Source organism: Oryzias latipes, chromosome 11, assembly GCF_002234675.1.
Source record: "Oryzias latipes chromosome 11, ASM223467v1".
NCBI lineage: Eukaryota > Metazoa > Chordata > Actinopteri > Beloniformes > Adrianichthyidae > Oryzias > Oryzias latipes.
Window position 1 is genome coordinate 28,192,196 of NC_019869.2, and position 12,556 is coordinate 28,204,751.

At 40.7% G+C, this 12,556-nt stretch overlaps 1 protein-coding gene across 4 annotated transcripts in view; it reads left to right on the plus strand.

Annotated features, from left to right (window-relative positions):
• LOC101159451 (triple functional domain protein) overlaps positions 1-11,881 on the plus strand; it is a 127,749-nt gene extending 115,868 nt beyond the window's left edge. For 2 of the 4 annotated variants that reach the window (XM_023960294.1, XM_023960296.1), the window contains 8 exons: positions 115-253; positions 323-350; positions 437-599; positions 674-795; positions 867-945; positions 8,709-8,909; positions 8,983-9,121; positions 9,910-11,881. In XM_023960294.1, coding sequence (XP_023816062.1) covers positions 115-253; positions 323-350; positions 437-599; positions 674-795; positions 867-945; positions 8,709-8,909; positions 8,983-9,121; positions 9,910-10,458 — 1,420 coding nt within the window. In that variant the 3' untranslated portion in view covers positions 10,459-11,881. Of the gene's footprint in view, positions 1-111; positions 254-322; positions 351-436; positions 600-673; positions 796-866; positions 946-8,708; positions 8,910-8,982; positions 9,122-9,909 lie in introns of all 4 variants that reach the window. The other 2 variants (XM_023960293.1, XM_023960297.1) reach the window with 1 other exon arrangement.
• Positions 11,882-12,556: the final 675 nt, after the last annotated feature.

Below are 12,556 nucleotides of genomic sequence, written 5' to 3' on the forward strand. Positions count from 1 at the left end.
AAAAAAAATCTGAAATAATGTAAAGAAGAATGTTTCTACATTTTACTCTAACTGGAAAAAGCTTTTTATTCTTAATGTGACAGATAACTCAAAATGCTTTTATTGTTCCAGCAGGAAGTCTTCATCCTGGCATGCATCCCTGCGGATTCGAAAAAAACCTGAGAAAAAGGAAAAGGAGGTGAAGAAGGACAGCAAACTGGAAAATGGCTACAGGAAGTCCAGAGATGGAATGCCCAGTAAGGTTTCTGTAAAGGTGAGTTTCAGGTCACTCAGGAATCCTCAGTTACAGAAACACGACTGATGACTGTCTTTTGATTTGCAGCTTCTAAATCCAAACTACATTTATGATGGTAAGTCCACATTCTTTTGTCATTTTGGGAAACATCACCTAAAATTAGAATTGTGTTAATACTTTTGGGCAAACATTCTGTCTCAGCTCCTCCAGAGTTTCTTGTACCTCTAAGCGACATGACGTGCAACACCGGGAAGAACGCCATGCTCAGTTGTAAGGTCTGCAGTCGGCCCCGTGCCACTGTCAGCTGGAGAGGACCCAACCAGAGTAACCTTATCAATAACGAACATTTTAGCATCACTTACAGGTGAGAAACACAACTGCTCGCTGACTCTGAACTAAAGCAGTTCTTTATGTGTTGCCAAATCTCGTCTGTTTCAGTGACACAGGTGAAGCCACACTGCGTATTATAAGCGCAGCCTCAGAGGACGATGGTGTTTACACCTGTGTTGCTACCAACGAGCTGGGCAGCGTCAGGTCATCAGCCAGCCTCCATGTGCTGGGTGAGAGCATGATGAAACGTGCATCGTCTGCCGTTTGCTTTTTCCAGTCTAACTATGGCCGTACGTTTCAGCCGTGACCACTGATGGGGTCCAAGTAAACTGGAAGGACAACTTCGAGTCTCACTACATGGAGATGGTTGAACTGGGAAGGTAGAAAACTCTTCAGTTCTTAAATTCAGACTGAGTAAATCAGGAGCAAACAGGGATAAGTCTAAATTATTGCTGCAGGCCCCGTCTTGCCCACGGACAAGAGAGAGGGCACCTAATTTTCAGCACTTTAGTCTACAGCCTCGGCACAGAGAGGTTCAGATGGGGGGGGTTCCGTAAAGCATGCGGTAACCGGGGAGCACGTGGAGGGAATTGGAGGGGTTTTCCAGGATGGCTCGAGGTGTCTTAAGCATCCTTCTCTCCATTACTGTCTCTAAGGAGTCCAGCTTAACTTATGCCACGTACCCGGCCTTGCAGATCAGTTGATTTAACCTATTTGCGTCTGCAACTAGCAGTCTGCTGCCCCAGAACACCACAGCATACAAGGTGGCACTAGAGAGACCACAGACTTATAAAACATCCTAATCATGGTTTGACGGATGTTGAATTACCTGAGCCTCCTCAGGAACTAAAGTTTTTAGTCATTTAACATTTTGCCTCACTACATGGTCCCAAACAAGTTAAACCATTTTAAAGCCTTGATTAAAAAACATTAAAAATCCTTGATAAGAAACCTTTGCAATATCACTATTGTGTCATTCTCAATAAATACAGTACAGACCAAACGTTTGGACACACCTTCTCATTTAAAGAGTTTTTTTTATTTTCGTGACCATTTTCATGGTAGATTCACACTGAAGGCATCAAAACTATGAATTAACACATTTGGAATTATATACATAACAAAAAGTGTCAAACAATTGAAAATATGTCATTTTGTAGGTTCTTCATAGTAGCCACCTTTTGCTTTGATTACTGCTTTGCACACTCTTGGCATTCTCTTGATGAACTTCTAGAGGTAGTCACCTGAAATGTTTTTCACTTCACAGGTGTGCCCTGTCAGGTTTAATAAGTGTGATTTCTTGCCTTATAAATGGGGTTGGGACCATCAGTTGTGTTGTGCAGAAGTTAGGTGGATACACAGCTGATAGTCCTACTGAATAGACTGTTAGAATTTGGATTATGAAAAGAAAAAAGTAGCTAAGTACAAAACGAGTAAATGAAGGTCAGTCAGTCTGAAAAATCAGGAAAACTTTGAAAGTGTCTCAAGTGCAGTCACAAAAACCATCTAGCGCTACAAAGAAACTGGCATACATGCGGACAGCCCCAGGAAAGGAAGACCAAGAGTCATCTCTGCTGCAGAGGACAAGTTCATCCGAGTCAGCAGCCTCAGAAATGGCAGGTTAACAGCAGCTCAGATTAGAGAGCAGGTCAATTGCACACAGAGTTCTAGCAGCAGACACATCTCTACAACAACTGTTCAAAGGAGACTGTGTGAATCAGGCCTTCATGCTAGAATATCTACTAGGAAACCATTGTTAAAGAAAGGCAACAAGCAGAAGAGACTTGTTTGGACTAAAGAACACAAAGAATGGACATTAGACCAGTGGAAATCTGGGCTTTGGTTTGATGAGTCCAAATTGGAGATTTTTTGGTGGTTCCAACCACCTTGTCTCTGTGTGACGCAGAAAAGGTGAACGGATGGACTGTACATGCCTGCTTCCCACCATGAAGCATGGAGGAGGAGGTGTGATGGTGTGGGGGGCTTTGCTGGTGACACTGTTGGGGATTTATTCCAAACTGAAGGCATACTGAACCAGCATGGCTACCACAGCATCTTGCAGGAGCATGCTATTCCATCCGGTTTGCGTTTAGTTGGACCGTCATTTATTTTTCAACAGGACAATTACCCCAAACACACCTCCAGGCTGTGGATAGCCTATTTGACCTGGAAGGAGAGTGATGGGGGGGGCTGTGCCAGATAACCTGGCCTCCACAGTCACTGGACCTGAACCCAATGGAGATGGTTTGGGGTGAGCTGGACCGCAGAGTGAAGGCAAAAGGCCCAACAAGTGCTAAGCCTCTCTGGGAACTCCTTCAAGACTGTTGGAAGACCATTTCAGGTGACTACCTCTGGAAGGTCATCAAGAGAATACCAAGAGTGTCCAAAGCATTAATCAAAGCAAAAGGTGGCCACTATAAAGAACCTAGAATATGACATATTTTCTGTTTTTTCATGCTTTTTTTGTTATGTATATAATTCATAGTTCAACATTCATAGTTTTAAAGCCTTCAGTGTGAATCTACAATTTTCATAGTCATGAAAACTCTTTGAATGAGAAGGTGTGTCCAAACTTTTGGTCTGTATTGTATAACATGTTGGATTATGAAAATTATCTGTTGTTTTTACAGGCATGTCTTATTTTTAAAGTTTTAAATAGGCTTTAATGAATTTTATATACAGAAAAACAGGTGTAGGCATGCATACCAGAGCTTTAATTAGAGGAGACTGCGAGGTACAAAGATGCAGGACTTAGATGCAGGAATTCAGTGAAATGGTGTTCTCCATCAGAGGCACAACATTTTTTCCCAGGTCACATCAGAAATTGTGAAAACAGACAAGATGCAGAACATTTCTAAAGACCTGGTTAAAAATAAATCAATCATGTACTCATTCTTACAGTGGTTTGAGAAAGTTTGGGCACCCCTGATAACTTTCAAGATTTTTGTTCATTGGTGGTTCAGATCATCAATTTCAGTTAAATATATCCTATAGCAGATGAACACAGTGATATTTGAGTGAAATTAAGTTTATTGGATTTAAAGAAACTGTGCTATAATTACTTCAACAAAAATAGCCATTCACGAGAAGAGGTATTTAAGGTGGCCAAGAGTACGTTTTTCTCCTCTTTGCATCTTCTCTGTAGAATGTCAACATGGGAACCGCAAAACAGGTCAGATGACCTGAAAACAAAGATTGTTCAACATCATAGTTTAGGTTAAGGATACAAAAAGCTTGCTAAGACATTTCAGCTGTCAATTTCCACTGTGAGGAATATAGTGAGAAAATGGAAGACCACATGGACAGTTCAAGCAAAGGCCCAGAGTGGCTGGCCCAGAAAACCCTCAGATAGGCAGAGGCGAAGGATGGTGAGAACAATCAAACTCAACCCACAGACCAGCTCCAAAAACCTACAACGTGATCTGGCTGCAGATGGTGTCACTGTGCATCGATCAACCATTCAGCGCACTTTTTGTTTTGTTTTGTTTTGCTGGACTTTCTGACCTTGGTTTTGGGTCGTTGATTAATGTTTTAGTCCAAGTTACATCAGCCGTTTTTTTCTATGAATGCCTCTAACACTAAGTGTGTGTGTGGGAGGGACAAGTTTGACACAAAAGGGCGACATTTCTAACTGTGATAGTCAAAGAGCCACACCACACACTGACCTGCCAGACACGCACACACAAACACGCAATTAAAGCCATGTTATTTCCCATAACCCCCTCCTCTCCTTACAAAACAACAGCACTGGATTAAACGGCACCGTTTCAGTTTTGTGTTTTTTCTGTATTTAACGTTAACACACATACCGGTGAAACATGCATGCTGGTGTCTGTTTTAAAAAGGCAGCGAGCGCAAAACTGAGTTGGTTTTGATTTATTTTTTATTTTTTCAGTCATCAATCAGCATTTAAAATCCATCAAAGTCCTCATCTTCTGTATCTGAATCAGCTGGGCTACATTTCTATCAAACACGCCAGCTTCCCTTTCCTCATCGTCAGAGTCCGTCTCTTTGCCTCCTACTAAAGATGTATAAGAGGCATACAAAAAAATGAAAACCAGTCTTTCAGTGTTGAACTGGCTTTTTGTGGCCAAATTCTAACTCCTCTCATACTTCCTTGTCACTGCTGGCTAATTAATATATGAGCAGAAACGCCGCAGGGGGAGGAGAAGTGTAACCTGACCCATGCAGCGGGCCTGACGCAGGGAGGTTGTTGCTTGTAAGAGGAATTTTTTTTTTTAATTGACCAGTTCATTTTAAAATCATTAAAATATTCTGGGACTATTCAGACACGTTCAGCTATACGTCTGTGAAGTTTGGTGTCAATAGTTGAAAAATAAGTTATGATAAAAAATATTTGTTTGGAATCCAGACGGATTTAGCACAGATTTTGTGATGAATAAAATATTCTTAAAATTCATCTGTTCCACCTTAAATTCTGAAAAAATATTGAAGGCAGTACGACACAGATTCCTACATATTTATTAAGTTTGGTGTTGATATATAAATGACAAATTGTGGGGGAAAAAATAGGTGTTCGTGGTTTCGCCTTAAAAACACCTTTTCTGACTTTTTGGATGTATAAATGTCTCAAAATTCACCTGTAACTTTTTAAATTCTGAAAATATTTAGGAAGCAGTAGCACATAAATGCCTATAATTTGAGAAAGTTTGGGGCTGATAACATAAACAGAAGTTATGATAGAAATATTTGTTCAGTCCAAAAGTTCATAATCAAAATCAAGTAATGAAGTTTCTCGTAGACCCTATGGTGCGGCGTATTAAAGGTAGTGTTTATAAGAGGCATCTAATTCTGAAATCCTAGCTTCCTGAGACAAACATCTGATTTTCTGTGAATTTCTATTTTTGGAGTAAGCGCAATCGACCACTTCCTTTTTTGGGGGGATTTATGCATGCACCCTAAGGTGCACACACATGAAACTGCAGATTATGATTATGATTATGATTAAGACCCTTCTGAGTATCTCCAGTTTAAATTTAATGCACGGCGGAAGAAGCGCAGAGAAAAGATAGGGCAGAATGCGACAAAAACTGTGTTTGTCAATAACTAGGTGGCGCTATGGAGCTCGTCCAATATTGTCATACCCATGGGTTCAGAATGGAAGCCTCATCAAATCTATTTAATTTCAGTGAGATCGGACAAGGAATGTGCACATGAGAGCAACTTTTGTATGCATGGCGAGATGCCTAATTTTGCCACTCTCTCACGACCACACCCCGCGTCGAAAGTTATGGTTTTTATTAGAGTAAACTTCAATGGCTTTTCAACAGGTGGACGTAGTTTTGAGGTGTGTCGGCTCATCCCTCTGGAGCAGTGATGCTCCAAGTAAAACATGTCATTTCCTGTTGCCAGCAGGTGGCGCTACACCTGTTCCGGATTCTTCCACTGCAGATGTGTTCAGAGTCAGACTACAATCATGCACATCAATTTTGCATCAGATTGGATTATGCATGGCTGAGTAATGGCAATTCTTCTTATCATGGCGACCTTGAATTTCGACGTGCCGCCACGGTCACAAACATTGATGAAAACTTAAAAGATTAATAATATAATGTTGGACATGTGTGTAGATTGCAAAACCTGAGTTTGGAGTCATTATTCTCAAATCTTTAGGGGAAGTTCATTCTAGTACGAGGCCTGTAAATGACCAAAATACAGCAAAAATGACAAATTGACATCAATATAGCAGACTTCCTGTGCGACTGACAGCTTGGTACCAAGAGACTTTTTTGGAGGTTTCTATCTGATGAACAGGCCCTGTTCAAATCAAGTTTGTACTTTATTTTTTATTTTTTATTTTACCAGGAAATTCCATTGAGACTGCATCTCTTTTTCAAGGAAGACCTGGGCCAAAAGGCATAAATACAAAATAAATACAGTTAAAAAACAACTGAAATAAAATACATTGCAAAATACAGATGCAATTAAAATTGAAATGAACAGTAGGGCAATGACTAATAGGATTAATTAAAAAGTGGTACAGATAGGTCAAGGGTGACATGTGCATGTTTCTTTTAAAAGCTCAGAAAGTTTTGCTTTAAAACAATTCAATGGAATTAGGTCACTTAAATGCAGAGTTTTGAATATTATTCCAGGAAAGCGGAGCAGCAATGGAAAAGGCTGTCTGACTTTGAGTAAAGACCAAGAGAGCAAAGAGTACAGTTCACAATGGTGGGTTCTGTATGCAGAGTTTGTGACGAAACGCAGGGCAGTGTGATAAACTGTGTCCAGACTACGGAGAGTTGACGAGGCAGCATTCATGTACAGAATGTCCCCGTAATCCAAAATTGGGAGGAAAGTGCTCTGAACAAGTCTTTTCCTTACACCTGGGCTTAGACAAGATTTATTTCTGTAGTAGAAACCCAGAAGTGCTTTTAGCTTTTTTAGCAAGTGGTTAGTGTGAGAGGTAAAAGACAATTTGTCATCAATCCACACACCCAGATATTTATATGAGGACACTTTTTTAATTTTCACCCCTTCCAAAGTATGAAAATCAGCCTTCAGTACATCATGTGAACGAGACCTGGAAAATATCATGAATTGTTTCTTTTTAGCACAATTCATGATATTTTTGTACGTTAAAGCATGTGGTGGGGCTCACGAAAACAAATTTAGTACCCATGCCGGTCTCCCATAAAATAAGAAATTTTTCGTGACTACACAAAAAAATCACTTGACGCTGTACACAAAATGGTTTATAAAGAATAGTAAAACCTCCCCGAACAAATTGGAATAAAACAGTATTCGGGATTTATTTATTTATTTTACTGTAAATACAAGTTAACATTTGTTGCACTTCACCATCCAGTCTCTGTGCGGAGCAGACCAGAGGATGTCCTCCACATCATAGGCATGTTCTCCCGAGCAGACGAGGACAAGATTATCTTATGTGCCTGATCCAGGCTTTACAGGACTCAGCTGAAATGTCATCACAAGCCGTGCAACAGGATTTTCTTACCCTAACCCATCCAACACCAAGCAGAAAAAATAATGTTTCAATTGAATTCAAGAATTGAGAATAAGGTGGACAGAAAAGTATTATGAACTGGGAATTTTTGTTTTACTACTGTCTAACAGGGGCAAGGCAAAAGACTTCTGTGAAAATGACATTGTCCAAGACAAAAACGGTGGTGATTTAGGTCTTGGGGAGAGTCTAGGTCTTGGTTATACTTGCGTTGATCTGTTATCCATCTTTGGAAAGCTGCTCAGTTGTTCTATAACTACGCCTATATTCCTATTCCTAACCCTAACCCTGGTTTCAGGCCCTTTACGTATTCCAAAAGTAAGAACAAAAACCTATGGAGAATCTTCATTCAGTTTTTATGGACCTTGCCTGTGGAGCAGCCTCCCAGAGAACCAAAGGGCTACAGGGACTGTTCATGATTTTAAAAGAACATTTTAATCGGCTTTTAGTTGAAATTTAGAGATATTCTTATTTGATATTTAATACATATTATGTTATTACTGTTTACTTATTTGATCTTTGTTACTTTTTATCTGCCTACTAAGGCTTATTTATTTATTATCCATGTATTCATCTCTGTTTTTATATTATTCATTTCACAGATCCTCCACATGCTCCCCACTTTGTGTGTTTGATTTAAATTAAATACATTTTCTATCTGTATGATAGTATGATTTAAATTTTGCATATAGTGTGATTTGCATTTGACCCATTTGGTGATCTGCAGCTGCGCTCGGGAACCATTTGGGGGATTTAATCCCCCCCCTTATGCTAATTGTCAAGTTCCATTTTTTAAGTCAGCCTCAGCCTGGGTTTGAACCCATGACCTTCCAGTCACGGAGCAGACATTCTAACCACAATGCCACTGAGCTGGTCAGTTGACCAGAAAGATATTTTTTTGGCTTTTGTAGCAAAAACAAAACAGCATTGAGACTGGGGTTGTGTCAGAGCCTAAAACAAAGACACAAGTGAGCACAAAAGTTAACAAACAGCTCCCAGTAAACGAAATAAAACTTGATTCACGTTTGTAATTGAAGAAAAGTGTGTGTGCTGATTTTGTCCAGGTGTCAACAAATGTGCTATGACACAAAAACAATAAATAGTTAAACGTCCAAACGAGGCTTTTATTGTGAAACTGAAACTTCCTCTTGTCATTAGGGGTCGTTTCTCTGTGGTGAAGCGCTGTGATCACCGCAGTACCAACCGCTCTGTGGCTGTCAAACACATCAACAAGAAGCTGATGAGGAGAGACCAAGTGACCCAGGAGCTCAATCTCCTCTGGAGGCTCAAACACCCTCACATAGTGAGCCTGCTGGACATTTTTGAGACCTCAAGCAGCTACGCCCTCGTGCTAGAGCTGTGAGTACACCCAGAATTAGACGGGGATGCTTTTTACTGTGATGACCTGCAAGTCTTCATGTCTGGTGTTCAGGGCTGATCAGGGACGTCTGCTGGACTACATTGTGAGCTGGGGGAACCTGACCGAAGAAAAAGTGGCGAGCTACATGCGCAACGTTTTGCAAGCCTTACACTATCTGCACAATAGCAGAATTGCACACCTGGACATAAAAGTAAGTTATGTTATCATTTCACATGCAGCCGCTAAAGCCAAAGCTCTCTGTTAATATGGGGGATGGAAACGGCCGAACCTCCTAACAGCATTCTCATTGCCTTCAAAATGTCAATGAAATAAAACCGTCCTGCATCGTTTATATCACTTACAACCATATCTTTCCTCTGAGGTCCTTATTGTTGTCTTTTTAACAGAAACAGGAAACACAACAATGTTAGATTTCTAAATTATTTATTCTTGCAGCCTTTGTTAAACATGGTGACCTGAAACTGGTAAAAACTTTATAAATCTTTCATTACCGTATTTAACAGCTGAGCGCATTTCCTTGCCTCCAGAGGGCCTTTTGACCTGAAACCTGAGCTTCAGAATTCTTTTAGAGACTTCCAGACTGAAGCGCACTGTCTTTCCAGTCAATCCAGAATCCTCTTTTTCTACACCATTAACTGTTAATGTGAATTCTGCTTTTTACAAATTGAATGAATGCAGTAGCCTTAAATAAAGATTTTAGGTCCAGTAACTGTTTTAACTATTCTCTATTACATGCAAGCAGTTTAAGTTTGGTAGATAAATCCTGAAAAGACGTAGAAATGTCCTGTAGCTGCAGAGACATTTTCCTTTTGTGGTGTTTCAGGTGAAATGGCTTTTAACACACAAATGATGAGCAGTTTAGGTACTTTTTAAAATCGTTTGTCTGCTGAAAAACATCTACTAAACTTTTGTTTCTAATCAGAGCTAAAGGACATCACAGGCTCAAGACTCAGTTAACACCTACGTTGTCTGTTTCAGCCTGAAAACCTACTGGTTACCCACAATGCCAGTGGTCAGCCTGTGGTCAAACTTGCAGACCTGGGTGATGCTGTGCAGCTCAACAGTGCTCATTACATCCATCCTCTGCTGGGCAGCCCGGAGTTTGCTTCGCCTGAGCTGGTTTTGGGTGAGCCAGTGTCACTGACCTCTGACCTGTGGAGTTTGGGCGTGATGACCTACGTGCTGCTGTGCGGCGCATCCCCCTTTCTGGACGAGAGTGCAGAAGAGACCTGCCTCAACATCTGCAGGCTGGACTTCAGCTTCCCAAGAGAGTATTTCCACGGGGTCAGCCAGGCAGCACTGGACTTTGTTCGCCTGCTGCTGCGGACCGAACCCGGCAGGAGGCCGCCGGTCGGCCTGTGCCTGCAGGAGGCATGGCTGCAGGCCGGTCAGAGCAACAGAACAGAGACCTGCCTGGACACCTCACGCCTCGTCTCCTTCATAGACAGGAGAAAGCACCAGACAGACACTCGGCCTATTGGAGGAGTGAGGGGCTTTATTCGAAGCCGCCTTCAATCTCAGATCTGAGCTTTTATTTAGAAAGAGACATCACTCATCTCATCCTCCCTCACAGTCGTCTCAGCAGAGCTTTGTTTTGGAACGGATTCTCTGCTGCTCGCTGCAACTCCCTGCAGGTCTTATAGTTTAGTGATCAGAAGACCCACTGCACACCCCTTCCAGTTTAGTTTTTAATAATACTAATAATAATGGATTGGATTTATCTGCGCTTTGCAAGTCACCCAAAGTGCTTACAGTGTGGCCATTCATACTTGGTGATGGTAAGCTATGGTTGTAGCCACAGCTGCCCTGGGGCAGACTGACAGAGGCATGGCTGCCAGTTCGCACCTACTCTCTGACCATCACCGGGATCATCCATGCACATTCACACACCAGTGGAGCCACACTGGAGGCAAGGACACAATGACAGTTGAATGGGGGGAGCGGGGATCCAACCGATCATTGGACGACCCGCTCAACCGCCTGAGCCACTGCCGCCCATTAGTTCTTTCTAATTTAAAGACGCATTTTATTGTTTCCAAAATAAAATAAAAAAACATGCTCTTCTTACTGAAGCTGCTGGTTTGGACCCATGAACACAGAGGCATCCTTACCCTGACAGAACATAATGATGCTGCACTGTCTTTAGAGGCATCATTAGAACAAGCCTTATCCCGATCCCCTTAAGAGCTGTAGTGGCAGCACTGTTTGCCAATCAGAAGAGCGTGAATGTGGACAATTTCCTATAAATGCACTTATGTTGTTTATCATGTGCAATGTCACAGCTTTAATATGTATGCAACTATTAATGAAGATATTTGTTGTGTCTAATAAAAACGAGGGAGCATGTACTGTACTCTGTACAGCTGATTGTGTTACAGACTCAAAATCTACAAACCATGGATAGAAACCACACTTTTGTACTGTATGCCTGCAAATGATTCTTAGAAACCAATCATATGAATCCCATTGGTACACCAAAATTGCTCTAGCTTTATAGTGTTTAATACAGACAGGACTTACGCAATTCAGTTTGACTTGTAATCAGAGATGGTTTACATGAGCAAAAACACTCCTGGAGACTTTTTTAAAAGGCCAGGAGAGTGAACAACATTTGAAAGTGTTTCAACTTTAGTGTAGATATTTGTTGTCAAATCTTTCATAACTTTAAAAGAAAAATTATTAAATTATGTGGCTTTCCTGAAAGGCAAAATTACATGACAGCTGTAAGACTAACCCAGAATCAACGCCTTGCTGGCTTTTATTTATTGCTTAGGCCATTAAAGAACAAACTGCGACTGTATACCTCAGTTTAAGTTTGTTTTTGTTTTCATATACCATTTCATAATGTTTGCTGTTTCATAAATGACACATGCTAATTTTATTTTTCCTTTTTTTAATTTGTGCATCTTTTGCCATGAGTTATTTGAAGATTAAACAATATGAACATGAATTTGTTTTTGTGATTTGTGCTGCTTTAGACAATTTCAAGCCTCAAGCCAACCGAATAAAACGATTAAAAAAGAATTCAAGTCCAGATGTCATGACTTACCCGACAAATAAAAACCTTCCTCAACATATAAGTGATTACCCTAAATTGAAGGGTGTAATCTGCACTCAGTCCAGGGAAAGAACTTACAACTAACTAATCCAACCTTGTGGTACTTGCGGCACTAGACAAATCACGCTAAAACAATGCAGCAAAACTGCCCGTAAATCTGCTTTATTTTATTTTTTTTTATTTTAAAATATCTGATTGTTTTTTTTATATTAAGCGTAATTTTCAGGACATGACATCAACAATGTAAGCCTTCAGAGAAAATAAACATTTAAGTAAACAAAATAAGTCACTGAACGAATAAGTGCTCTGCAAGTTTTGTCATGCTGTGTTTCGTAAAAAGAGAAATTTAATAAATTTACAGAGTTACAACCTCGATGTAACCCTTGTGCTATCCTAGGCACTTTACCATTGGGAGTTGGGTCATATAGACCCACTAGACCAGGGGTCGGGAACCTATGGCTCGCGAGCCATATATGGCTCTTTTGATGGTCACATGTGGCTCGCAGACAAATCTTTAATTATACTTTTTTTTTCATTTGACCAGTCCTTCTCGGGCGCGATGCGATG